The sequence below is a fragment of the Desmodus rotundus genome, chromosome 6 (genome assembly GCF_022682495.2).
Source record: "Desmodus rotundus isolate HL8 chromosome 6, HLdesRot8A.1, whole genome shotgun sequence".
Classification (NCBI taxonomy): Eukaryota; Metazoa; Chordata; class Mammalia; order Chiroptera; family Phyllostomidae; genus Desmodus; species Desmodus rotundus.
In genome coordinates, this window is record NC_071392.1 from 142,158,561 (window position 1) to 142,172,096 (window position 13,536).

Here is a 13,536-nt window from a genome sequence, read left to right on the forward strand (position 1 = left end):
CAGGTCAAAAGGCAGTTCCATTTTCAGTTTTGGGGGGGAAATTCTATATTGTTTTCTACAGTGGCTGCACCAGTCTGCATTCCCACCAACAGTGCATGAGGGTTCCCTTTTCTCCACAACCTTGCCAGCACTTGTTGTTTGTTGATTTATTAATGATGGCCATTCTGAAAGGTGTGAGGTGGTATCTCATTGTAGTTTAAATTCGCATCTCTGATAGCTAGTGATGTTGAGATCTTTTCATATGTCTATGGACCATCTGTATATCATCCTTGGAGAAGTGTCTATTCAGGTCCTTTGCTCATTTTTTAATTGGATTGTTTGTCTTCCTCTGTACAATGAGAAGTTTGATTTGACCTCCAACATCTTTGCTTCCAGCATCAGTAAACTATGCCCCATGGGTCAAAGCCAACAGCCACCTGATTTTGTCTGGCTCATGAGTTAAGAATGGTTTTTACATGTTAAAATTATTGGGGAAAAAATGAAAAGGATGATATTTATTGAAATGTGAAAATTATATAAAGATGACACAGCCATGCTCATTCATTTACTACTGGCTATGGCTGCTTTCATGCTATAATGGCAGAGTTAAATAGTTACAACAGAAATCATAGGGCCCACAAAGCTTAAAACATTCACAATCTAGGACTTTACAGGAAAAATCTGATGACCCCTGGTACCAACAGCGGTAAGTGGACACTAATAGACTTCAGATACATCAGACACTTGGGAAATATCTAACCAACTTAACGAAGTTGGTGTCAACAAGAGAAACCTAGTACACCCTCCCAGAAATGTCCCTTTAAGACAGAAAGCTGTACTGGAAGGCCTCCCTTTAGCACAGTGAGACATTTATTTGGGGCTATTAACTGCATCCGCCACACTGCCTGAGGTTCTTCGTCTGGGGCAACCTGGAAACGCCATCCTAAAACTAAGCTCATGTGTCCCTGCACTGGTGAGGCAATGCAGAACACTGACAAAGAGGACATGTTTTAGGGGTGGACCCCTGTTTGAACCCTTGCTTGCTGTGTGATCCCAGAGGACTTCCCACAAATCTCTGAACTATAACTCCTCGACATAAAATTGGGACAAATACTCACCCATTTAGGCCGCCTGTGCACATTCATCTCTCAGGGTTGTTTGGGACACTAAATAGGGTTATGTATATAAAGCATGTAACAGAATGCTTGGCTCAGGATAAGAGGTTGAAAAATGTTTCAAATAAATCTAGAGGTGACTGTCCACTGTTTTTTTTCATTTTTAAATGAGAGTAACTTCGTAACTCTCAAAAGGTTGTTTAGGTAAAGTTATATAATGCACAGGAAGTGGCATTTTTGCCATTATTGCTGTTTTTGTTATTCTTATGAACAATTCTTCTGGAGCTGTGTTTCAGTAGAGCATTTAACAGCAACGGTGTTAATTCCAGGCCACCAGGTAACAAACTGAGCCAGGCTTGCTTACCAGACCACAATAAAGACTCAGTGAATGTGAGACTGCTCTTTCTTCTTCTGCCACTGCCACCCTCTCCCACTTTCCAGGGACTACAGATGATTCCAACCAGCGAGGCGCATCAAAATTATCTAAGAACCTATTTTTATTTTTAAATAGTACTAAAAAGAAAATATACTCACTTAACACTATATTTTGCCATGTATAGTGTGTACTTTTTACCCCAATTTTTGAGGGGAAAATAAGGATGCACATTATACATGGCATGATGATTATATACCATGGACATAATAACCCCGTGTATAATGCACACCCACATTTCTGTGCGTGATACACGGCAAAATGCGGGATATACAACAGGAGGCATAAAATAAAAAGCAAATGCTTGACCTCTCTAATCTCACACTTGTTAGAAATAACTATTTTAAAACTTCTCTGCATTTTGTGATTGTGGTCCTTTCCCCCACATGTCTACATAATATGTCCATGTCTCTTTTTCTTGCTTTATCAACTTTAGTTACATCAATGACTCCCCATTAGAAAGATGATGAATCATTTCATACTACTCCCTGTATTCTGTCCTCAATGTTTGTTAGTTATGCTACTATTTGAAATTCTTCTAATGACTGTCAATAATTTAACATATTGAACCTTGGCTTTTGACTCGCTAGCATTAGAGGGCTGTACAAATACAGATCTCCAGTCTCCTCTCCAGCCTACTGCATGACAATCCTGAGGGATGGCTATTGTGGAAAAGCTCCCTAAAGTATTCTGATGTGTCCCTCACGTGAAGGACCTCTGTCCCAAGAGCCTGCAGTACACCGGCCAGTTTATTTGCACATGCATTAAAATGGAGGGCAGAGCATTCTTCTCATGTCACCTATTCATCAGTCACACATAGGACTATGGGAAATGCCACAAAGACCCTAAAAAAGCAGACAGGAGCATAGTGCGCACAGAGCTCATCACAAAGCCCCATCTGAGATGAGGAAGAGCCCCTCTGTGAACAGTGCCTCTGGCGCGGTACTGGAGGAACAGTGGAAGGGTCTGGGTCTGGGAGACCTGAGTTCTCATATTGCCTAACTTGAAAAGGAGCACCTTGTGGGCTAGTTTTATTTTTATTCTATAGTCACAGTGTACAGAGCAAAGGACTCAGTATTTGGGGGCATGTTATAAAAATAGGCAAAATGGCTCATAGAGAGTAGTGACAATCAAACTTTCCAGATTGAATCTTTAATAGAATATAATTAACAATGTTACATCCTTATACAATATTATATAATTAATAGCACAGATGAAGTAAATAAAAAATATACTAATTACTAAATATTACCTCCCCGGGTTTTGTGTTAAATAGAAATGACAATAAAAATTAGAAACTGATTTAATTAAATCTTTTTTAATGAATGTGCTCCGGGGAATAGAGTGAGTTGACCTCTCCAGTTCACTGGTGGACAAAGAGTTAACGCCTTTATTTGCCCTTCACAGTCAAGAACGCTTTCTGTATGGAAAGAGTACATTTTCTTGCATTACAGAGAAATCAAGTTCACTAACTATAAGAGGCTCATTTCTTTGTGATTAAGGATTTGTAGGGTTTCAAGATTACCATTCCAACACGACATCTTCCACAGGAGGGAGGACGTAAGTTATCAGATGAGCGTACATTGACCCCGTGTTGTTCCCTAATTCTGTTTCTTTCCCCTAACATCACAGACGTGAGCATGTTCTATCACTCTTTGTCCACTCCTTCTCAGGGGAGCAGAGGAGTTTGGTTAGAAGGCCCCATCAGTTTGATGAGACGTACTGAGGTTGGGCTCCAGTAACCTTGTAGTCAGACATTGCAGTGATGGAGCCAGGCGGCATTTATGTTTGAATAAACTCTGCCATCTCCTTTAGCCTCCACCATGTTCAAGACAGGGCAGTCACGACGAAATGCCCAGGAGCTTGTTACAGACTTTCAAGTGACAGAATCTGACTGCAGGAGATAATTTCCATTTCATTCTCTCAATAGCTATTTTATGAACAAAATGTTCTTTTTCAAGTCTAAAGATTATGAGAAATCTTTCAACTGTCCATTAGCTTTTAACCAGTGGTAGGAGAGCTGTGCTCTTAGGTAGTATAATGCCTTTGAATGCATATTAGGTACAAGAAACTAATTCTGATTCCACCTGTTGGGACAGCTTGCTAGAATCATGGTGCAAATCAGGAGACCTCCGTCAAAGTCTGTGAACTGAGGCTGTGGGAAAAGTTTATCTCAAAAGGTGTTTCCAACCCAAGCTTCTCTTTCCAACCAATGAAAACTATCCAATGGCATTTGCTGCCTGCTGATCGTATTTGAGGAGGCTAGTCAGCATTATTCTTGCTTGAGGAAAGTCACTAGCTTGCATTCATTCACTCGTCAAGTATACATTAAGCACCTTCTCTGTGCCAGGCTCTGTTCTAGGTGCTAGGTTCTGGGACGCATTAGTGAACCAAGCAGAAAAGGTCCCTGCCCTCATGGAGCTGGCGTTCCAGGGGGAGGACAAAAGATAAGGGAACTCCTGAGTGGAGGAGATAGCCTCAAATGGAAATAAATGCTCTGGAGAAGCTAACAGGAACAAACCAAATGGACTGAGTGTCGGCTGTGACTTGACTGCATTCTCCCAAAAGCAAGTCTTAGACAAGGATTCAGGTACAAGGAGTTTCTTTCAGTGCCAATCCTAGAAACGACAGCAGGGAATTAGGGAAGTGAAGTAAGGAAGAGATGAGGATTCAAGGCTCATAATCAAGGCACTTACCCCTGTCAGGTCCAGGAGCTCAATTCACCAGGGGACCTTTAGACGTGATGTAGAACACACCTTAGGGTTATTCCACCCAGGGGAGAGGACTCTGGAGTATTTATCCACAACTTCTCCATCTATCACTGGCGGAGAGCTGCCCTGGGGATACTAATTCCAAGACACATCTAGCTCATCTTACACATGGGTAAAGTAACAGATATGTGCAGTTAGTCCATAAAGTGGAATACCAGTGTGTGACAGAGAGTGGAAATGAGTAGGGCACCGGCAGCATCTACCACAGAGCGAGAACTGAATCCCTGCATGAGGGGCCAGGAGAGACCTCTCTGAAGAGATTGCACTGTAGCTGAGATCCAAAAGATGCAAAGGGACTGTCCAGGAAAGATACTTCCAGGAGTCACTAGATTGAGGGCTCTGAGTGGGACTGAGCTTGCTTTGTTTGTAAAATAAGAAAGAGTCATGATGCGGATCCCAGCCCACAGGATCCTGTGTTGTGGCTGCAATAGACAAATACACACGGACTGCAGAAATCCTGTGGAGAAAAAGGGACGGCATGGCCACTCTCTAAGTGAGAGAGGGCGAGAGGGCTAGAGGGCTAGAGGGCTAGAGAAAGCCGACCCCTGCCTGGACAAGCTTTTATTGTTTTTCTAGGCACCTTACATCAAGGATGGTCCTCACTTATTATGCATAGGTTTGTTTTGGGTGGTTATCTTTTACAGACAACAAAGGAAAGGATGTTGCTAAATACATCAAAGAAGGTTATTTGCAATGTAAAGGGAGAAGTGGTCGAACCGGTTACGCTCCATACTTGGGAGGTCTAGCTCAGATTTTAGGAAGTTAAAGATACTCAGTAAACATTTGCTGCCTCAATTCAGGGTGAGGGAGTTTTAGCGAGAGAGCAAACCTCATAGAGGTCTAGGTACAAAGCAGGCCTGATTCCCCATGGGAAAACCTACCTGTGGGCATGGGTCCTGCCCGCCAACCTTGCTCCCCACTGGCTTTTCCAAGTGGGGGCTGGGCCACATTTCCCATGCTTGGAATGGTTCCCCATAGAGTCACAGAACTTTAAAGGCACAGGGTCATGAAGTTGTATATGGCTGGATCTTTTAAACAATGAAATTAAATCAAGTCAAGAAGAAACTAAAAGCTTTGAACAGGCAGAGCTGGGACTGGCACTCAGGGCTCCTGGCTGCCAGTCCAGGGCTCCCCCTCCCCTCAATCCATCAAACTGCTTCCCCTGCTCCTTCTCCCAATTTACTCATTAGGATTTGGCAGTTTTCCCACGCGTTGGAGCCCAAAGGGCACTGACTTTATGATCTGAGCTCAAACTTCTGCAGTGGGCCACCAAAAATACCTAAAAAGAAACCCGAGGTATTATGAAGCTCTATGTGAGCCAGCCTCGGCTGCCACTCTGACCACATCCCACGCACCCTCTTCCTCTCACTCATGGTGTCACAGCCACGCCCACCTCCTTACTGGAACATGCCAAGCATCCTCCTACCTCCAAGCCTTTGTTCAGAATGTCCTTCCCCAGATGTCCCCATAGCTTACTCACAAAGTATCTCTTCACTTGTGTCCCCGTGCCAACACCACCTCTCCAGGGAGGCTCATCCTGCTCATATCTGCCAAAGCATGACATTGCCCCCCTCTCCCCATCCTCTTGCCCAGCTTTACCTTTTGCCACAGGACTCACTGCTGCTACACAGTGTACTCTGCTAGACGGCACTGTTTATACTATGCTATGTATCTACTTCTTTGTCTATCATCTGTCTTTCCCACCAGAATGTAAGCTTCACAAGAAAAGGAACTTGTTTACTCATTATAAGAATAGTATTTGACAGGTCTCAAAATGTTTGTTGAATGGAGAGGACCAAGATGGCGGCGTAGGTAGACACACTGAGCCTCCCCGCACAACCAGAACTGACAGAAAATCGAACAGCAAGGAAGTCAGATACCAAGGAAATAAAAAATAAACATTCATCCAGACCGGTAGGAGGGGCGGAGACAGGCAGCAGGGGCGAAGACGACTGTGTTGCCGTGGCGGGACCAAGACTGGTGGAGTGTGGGACCAATGGGGCAGGCAGTCTGACCACTAGCAGACTCTGCGGCCCCACATTCGCGCAGATAAATCGAGGGCCGGACTCAGAGTGGCAGATAACAGGGCAGGCAGAGCAGCGGGTAGCACCCCACAGCCCCACATTCGCACACAGATAAACAGGACAAACGGCGGGGAGAAAAGCAGACTTCGCGGCCCAGGGCTCCAGCTCAGGGAAGTAAAGCCTCAAACCTCTGATTGAAAACGCCCGTGGGGGTTGGGGCGGCAGCAGGAGAGACTCCCAGCCTCACAGGAGAGGTCGTTGGAGTGACCCACAGGGGCCTAGGGCGTGCACAAGCCCACCCACTCGGGAACCAGCACCAGAGGGGCCCTGTTTGATTGTGGGTAGTGGAGTGAAAGACTGCAATCCTGTGGAGAGGGGAGTGGGCGCCATTGATCCCTCTCGGCCCCTCCCCCACGTACAGCGTCACAGCTCAGGGACCAGCATTACCCCACCCCCGGGGAACACCTAAGGCTCCGCCCCTTTAAGTAACAGGCACTCCAAGACAAAAAAAAAAAAAAAGTCCCAAATGACAGAACACTTCAAAGCTCCAGAAAAATACAACTAAGCAACAAAGAGATAGCCAACCTATCGGATGCACAGTTCAAAACACTGGTTATCAAGACGCTCACAGAATTGGTTGAATTTGTTCGAAAACCAGATGAAAAAATGAAGCCTATGCTAAGAGAAACAAAGGAAAATGTACAGGGAACCAATAGTGATGGGAAAGAAACTGGAACTCAAATAAACGGTGTGGACCAGAAGGAAGAAAGAAACATCCAACCAGAAAAGAATGAAGAAACAAGAATTCGGAAAAATGAGGAGAGGATTAGGAACCTCCAGGACATCTTGAAATGTTCCAACATCCGAATTATAGGGGTGCCAGAAGGAGAAGAGGAAGAACAAAAAATTGAAAACTTATTTGAACAAATAATGAAGGAGAACTTCCCCAGTCTGGCAAAGGAAATAGGCTTCCAGGAAGTCCAGGAAGCTCAGAGAGTCCCAAAGAAGCTGGACCCAAGGAGGAACACACCAAGGCACATCATCATTACATTAGCCAAGATGAAACAGAAGGAGAGAACCTTAGAAGCAGCAAGAGAAATGGACACAGTTACCCACAAAGGAGTTCCCATAAGACTGTCAGCTGACTTCTCAAAAGAGACCTTATGGGCAAGAAGGGGCAGGCAAGAAGTATTCCAAGTCATGAAAGGCAAGGGCCTACATCCAAGATTACTGTAGCCAGCAAAGCTTTCATTTAGAATGGAAGGGAAGATAAAGTGCTTCTCAGATAAGGTCAAGTTAAAGGAGTTCATCATCACCAAGCCCTTATTATATGAAATGTTAAAGAGATTTATCTAAGAAAAAGAAGATAAAAAATAGGAACAGTAAAAATGACTGCAAACTCACAGTTATTAACAACCACACCTAAAACTAGAACAAAAGCAAACTAAGCCAACCACTAGAACAGGAACGGAACCACAGAAATGGAGATGACATGGAGTGTTATCAACAGGGGAGTGGGAGTGGGAGAGAGGGGCAAAGGTACAGAGAATAAGTAGCATAAATGGTAGGTAGAAAATAGACAGGGGGAGGGTAAGAATAGTGTAGGAAATGTAGAAGCCAAAGAACTTACAAGTATGACCCATGGACATGAACTATAGGGAGGGAATGTGGGAGGGAGGAGGTGGGCAGGATGGAGTGGAGTGGGGGGGGGGGAAATGGGACAACTGTAATAGCATAATCAATAAATATATTTAAAAAAATATTTGTTGAATGATGAGTGAGAGAACAGACGATTTCAGAAGACCTTGTGCTGGTCCCCACTCTGCTGCTAAATCGTTGAATGACTTTGTGCGAGTCAATTCTCCTACTCCACTTCAGTTTCTATATTTGGCGAATAGGTATATAATGTCTACCTTGTAAAAGCATAAAGTGAAATGAGGCCATAGATATGAAAGTACTGCACATTATGGAATATATTATACAAATACAAGGTCTCCTTTTTAAGTTGAAGGCTTCCTGAGTTTAACCGAATTTCACCAAGTGGGGAAGAAAGTTTCATTCCCAATAAAGACCCCTGCAGATGTTACAATTGATCAGGCCCCGCTGAGTAGAGATCTAGTCTGTGGTATGGGAAAGAGCACAGGGTGAGGGATGATCAGAATTCAGCCTCTCCCACAGACTTGTGGTGACTCTGGGGAGCCCACAGGAGCTTGCCCCCAATGGACCTCAGATTCCTCTTCTCCCAGAGGGGAGGAGAGTTGGGGATGTGAGAGGAGACAACTCCCTCCTTATGTTTCCCATTCTGTTCCACATCTGAGGCATCATAATAATCCCAGCCACTATTCATTGGTCATTCAGTCTGCACCATGCACTGGACATGCGTCACTGCATTGCTTTCCCCCCAGCCCCTTAACCGCCATTGTTCAGACAGGAAATCATCAGGTAACAGCCCAACATAGTATCACTAATGGCTGTGGGCAGCAAGGCAGCACTTTGACCCCAGTACAGCTGGCTCCTGGGCAAGCACTCTTAACCACTGTGCTAACTTTATGCACGAACTAAGCGATAACCGAGTTAAGAAGGACGGAGGCACAACTCTCTCTATTAAGTCAGTTCTACCTTGTGGAACAGGATGGAAAATCCTATGATTCTGTAACATGGCTAAATGGATTTATCCACACAATGTGTTCTGACTTCTTCCTCCTCCTCACTGCACAGGGCTTCATGGACATTGACTTAAACAAATTCAAGGAAAGTGGAGCAAATGTGACAGGTTTCCAGTTGGTGAACTACACAGACACCATCCCAGCCAAAATCATGCAGCAATGGAAGAACAGCGACGCTCGAGACCACACGCGGGTGGACTGGAAGAGACCTAAGGTGAGGGGATGGGCAACAGACAGCAAAAGACAAGACTGGTCCCATTGCCTGCCTCTGATTCTACACAGTGTTAGCCGTCAGAGAAAGACAGGCTTTCTAAGAGGAATAAGCTAAGGAAAATATATCCACAAAGACTGAGGGTACAAAGATCAGACAATCCAGAATGACAATAGTTTTAACAAGATAGACATTTTGTTTTTCTCTCGTATAAACAAAATTCAGAAGAAGTCAGCAATCCAGGCCTTGGGTAATGGTTCCACAATCAAACACTCAGGTGTCTTCTATTTTCTTATTCTGCTATTCTCAGCATATGGGAGCTACCTTATAGCCCTAAATGGCTGCTGAAGCTCCAACCATTACCTCAGCATTCTACCTGGCAGGAAGGGGAAAACGAAAATAAGGAGCACAACTGTTTCCAGTAAGAACCCTTTTCAGAAGTCATACACAGAAGTCCTCCACTCACATGCTACTCGGCCACATCTTAGAAACCTAGCCCCAGCTAGTGATAGAAGAAGCTGAAAAAGTGGTGTCTGTGTTCTGGGCAGGGCTATCATTTTGCACAGCTCTAGGGGATGCTGTTTGCGTTTGTTTCTCTGCAGACTGAGCCTCCCTGAGTCGTGCAGTGAACTGGCCTTTATTCTGGTCAGCCACATGCCCAGCTAAAAATCAGGAAAATCTAACTAAGCAATATCGAACACTTCACCTCCTCAGAGAGACAACTTCCAACGTTCATGCAGACCATCTGCCACTCACTTCCCAGCAATGCAGCTCTAAATCCTGCAGCCAAAATCTGTTCTGTTTGCTACTGGATAATGGTCTAGAATAAGGGTAGAAGGTAGTTTTCTTCCCCGTATCAAACCCAATGGCTGGCCGTGCTGTGTGGAACACTGCACTGAGTAGGATCCTGCAGCCAAAGTGGTTTATCTGCGCACAACAGTGAATCCTCTGGGACTTTCTTTTGTTACCAGGTCCCACTGGTGCTCAGAATGACTTAGCAATGCACAATGAAGATGTATTTCGATATGAGCTTAAGCAAACAAAATCACAAATGTGTTTTAAGGCAATGAACAAACCACACAGCAGTTAATAAATCAGTATGTAAATACCCCACTCAATTTTCAAAAGATTGGAGATTATAAAATAACTAAATATAATATATATGTACTTATCAAATGTGAGAGAGTCAAAGTTAAAAACTGGAAAAATACTTAAACATTCAGTCTAGACCTCTATTGGCAACTTCACACGGCCAGAGAACATGCGAGGCATTGGGGATTAATTAATGAAGATGACAGACCTGAGTTCCAAAGCCAGGAAATATTGTCCTGGACTGTTATCTAGTTTTGTTCCATCAACATCTTATCCCCCTTTTAGGCAGGAGGGGAAAAAATTGAGAATGTGAAGAATGAGCACAGCAGGAAAGGTTGCAGACAGAAGGTTTGCAAACCTGCCATTGGGTGAGCCGCATGTGGAAGTAATTAAGCACGTACCCTTCCTGCACTACTTTTTTCTTTTGCTGTCACAGTGACGGTGGAACACACAGTTCCTCTTACTTTCTAGTTGGTGACTGTAACCCAGAGAAAACCATTTTTTCCATGGACTCTATCAGATGATACAGATGTGCTGGATTTAATCTATGCATTCTTTTTCCCCCCAGTGAGCTAACATTATAAAATTGCAAGATTGCACACAAAAGTCTAGAATTCTGGCTTCTATTCCAAAGTCACAACCAGCAATACACAATTCAAGAAGGCAATACTGGCTCGCAGTTCACACCAGCCCCCCATCCAAGGGGCCGGCACTTTCTGGTTTCTGGTTCTCTATTGGCCCTCTCCCCCAGTCCTATATGTGGCCCACTGCCAGCATTCTCATCACCAGGAAACACATTCCCAGATACAGCTCCCTCCTGCCTCCCTGTCAGCTCTCTCTGTCACCTAACTGTCTCCATTCCTCCCACCAGTACACCTCTGCGCTCACCTACGATGGAGTGAAGGTGATGGCTGAGGCTTTCCAGAGCCTGCGAAGGCAGAGAATTGATATATCCCGCCGGGGGAATGCTGGGGACTGCCTGGCTAACCCAGCTGTGCCCTGGGGCCAGGGGATCGACATCCAGAGAGCTCTGCAGCAGGTGAGACCAGCAATGGCTGCCCATCTATGGGAGCCTTGTAGAGTATTTCAGCTTCGGTTTCAGGGGGAATGGAGCTATTTTAAAGAAAAAGTAGAGCATGCCTGAAGTCTGGAACACCACTGCACTGTGTTTGTGGCCCCTGGCATAGATGGAAGCTCATGTAGAAATTAAAAACAAACAAGAACCCAATGGTATGGAATAGTCATTCCTGGTGGTATAAAAACTGTATTTTCTGCTTAAGGAATATGCTAAAAAAGAGAAGCCGCAAATTCTGTATTTGGGAGGGGACCTGAAATATACAGGGATGAAACTGAACCATTTTAGCAGTCTCCTGGAGATTGTTCCCCCCTTGCCCTGGCTTTCAGGATTTCTTCATTATCCTTGCTCTCTGTGCACATTTCACGAAGGAACCCTGAAAACACTTCTTCATACTTGTGATTCTATTTTCTTGCTCCTCAGCATTGCAGTCATTTGTTTTGTTTGTACTTAAGAACAGTTAAAAAGCAGAGATAGAGAATGGTCATGCCCATTCCAATCAATTGGCTATGCAAAGGATTCTGAGGCTGAATCCAGATTCAACAGGGAAGAGTATTAATACCCAATAGTAGTAAGTCTTCTGTAGAAGCAAGATGAGAAAATGATACATGTGGGCTATATATTTAATACTCCTGGTTTAGGAGATTTGGGGGACTTGCCCTCAGTTTTATCATTTTCAGAGCTCCTAGAAGCCTCTCTTAGTCTCTAGAAGTCTCTGGAAGCACCTCTGGCCCAGGCTGTGATTCTCAAAGTACAGACAAATAGCACCATATGATGCCTCCTAATAGAGAGGCTGTATTTCCAAAAGGGAATGGACAAAGAGGGCAGTGCTCCCTGCAGGGGGATGTCAGAGTACCAGGCACAGTGGCAAGCCAGCAACAGCAAGATATTTTGGAGCGAATGCCCTCAGGACCCCTCCCCTCACCCAGGGGTGTGTCTGGATAAGACCAGCTCTACTCTTAAGACTATTTCAACAGATGAATTTAGGCTCTTGGGAGAGGAGAGGGGCATTTCTGAATGAGGGAGAGGTGCAGAGCAAGACGTACAACTATTCCCATTTGTTTTCCAACCACATGTGCACAGCTCTCACAATTTTCACAACCTGGAGAAAGAGAGGAGACGGGAAGGAACATCACCAGCTGTTCCTCATCTCGGATGAAGTGCCTTTAAGCAGTGGAGGGGAGTATGTATTGTACCTCTGGCCTGTAGAAGGAAGCTCAGTGGCAGTCTTGTGACTACAGGAGGATCACGCTAAGGGGTCCGCCAGCAGCTCCTTTCGTCCTTCCCCTGTCTCTCCTCTGCAGACTGGCCCCTAATCACTTTGAAGCAATAGCAGGGCCCAGGCAGCTTCCGAATGATTGCCAGAGGCATAGTGCCTGCCTTCCGGCTTACTTAAAATGCCTCTCCAGACACCACAGTCGAGACAGATTCTATTTACCATGTGAAACTGGTTTCAGAAGGTCCCAGGCACTTGCCCTCAGCTTCCCAACCCTTTAAACTCCCTTGCCTCTCCCATCTCAATGACATCCCTGGAAGGATATTCCAACGCCACCATGACAGTGATGAAGCCTAGAGGCAATGTGGGTGCAGGAAGGGCTCTGAACCAGGATGCAGGAGAGCAGGGTTCCAAGTTCAGCTGGGTCCCTGGCTCCTTGGCTCCCTGGGTGACCCTGAGATCACTCAAATCTCCTACAGACCTCCCTTTCTTTAGTCATGACAGTGAGGAGGTGGGAGAGACAACCTCTGGGTCTCCACTGCCTCTAAGAATCTGGTTTTTTCCTACGGTTCAACCCACATGTTTCTGGTTGTAATGTACACTCATTCTCCTGCTTCTACCTCCAGTGGGGTTTGCGAGGGGGCAGTTACCTTAGTCAAAAGTATGATGGCCACTTGGCCAAAAGTATATTGTCTTAGACGCAGACAGCTTTTCCTCTCCAGCAGCCAATCAACTTTGCCCCAAGAACATGCCCTGGCCTGGGCCAAGCACTGGGGATAAGAGAAGGCGAGACCTGCCCTCCAGAAACACCCTTCTCTCCTGGGGGTGGGGAGGAAGTAGTCACAGAAAAGAAAAAACAAAACCCAACCTTCTGACCCTAAGAGCAGATGTTCGAACTGATTCCTTTTCCAAATCTGTGTTAAGTACCCATTATCACAAGAATGTATTGCTGAA

The 13,536-nt window shown here is 45.1% G+C and overlaps 1 protein-coding gene across 6 annotated transcripts in view; it reads left to right on the forward strand.

Moving 5' to 3' along the window:
• GRIA1 (glutamate ionotropic receptor AMPA type subunit 1) overlaps window positions 1–13,536 on the forward strand; it is a 277,525-nt gene that overhangs the window by 159,419 nt on the left and 104,570 nt on the right. For all 6 annotated transcript variants that reach the window (XM_024576849.3, XM_024576848.3, XM_053926920.1 and 3 more), the window contains 2 exons: window positions 9,041–9,202; window positions 11,163–11,330. In XM_024576849.3, the coding sequence (XP_024432617.1) occupies window positions 9,041–9,202; window positions 11,163–11,330 (330 nt within the window). The remainder of the gene's footprint in view (window positions 1–9,040; window positions 9,203–11,162; window positions 11,331–13,536) is intronic.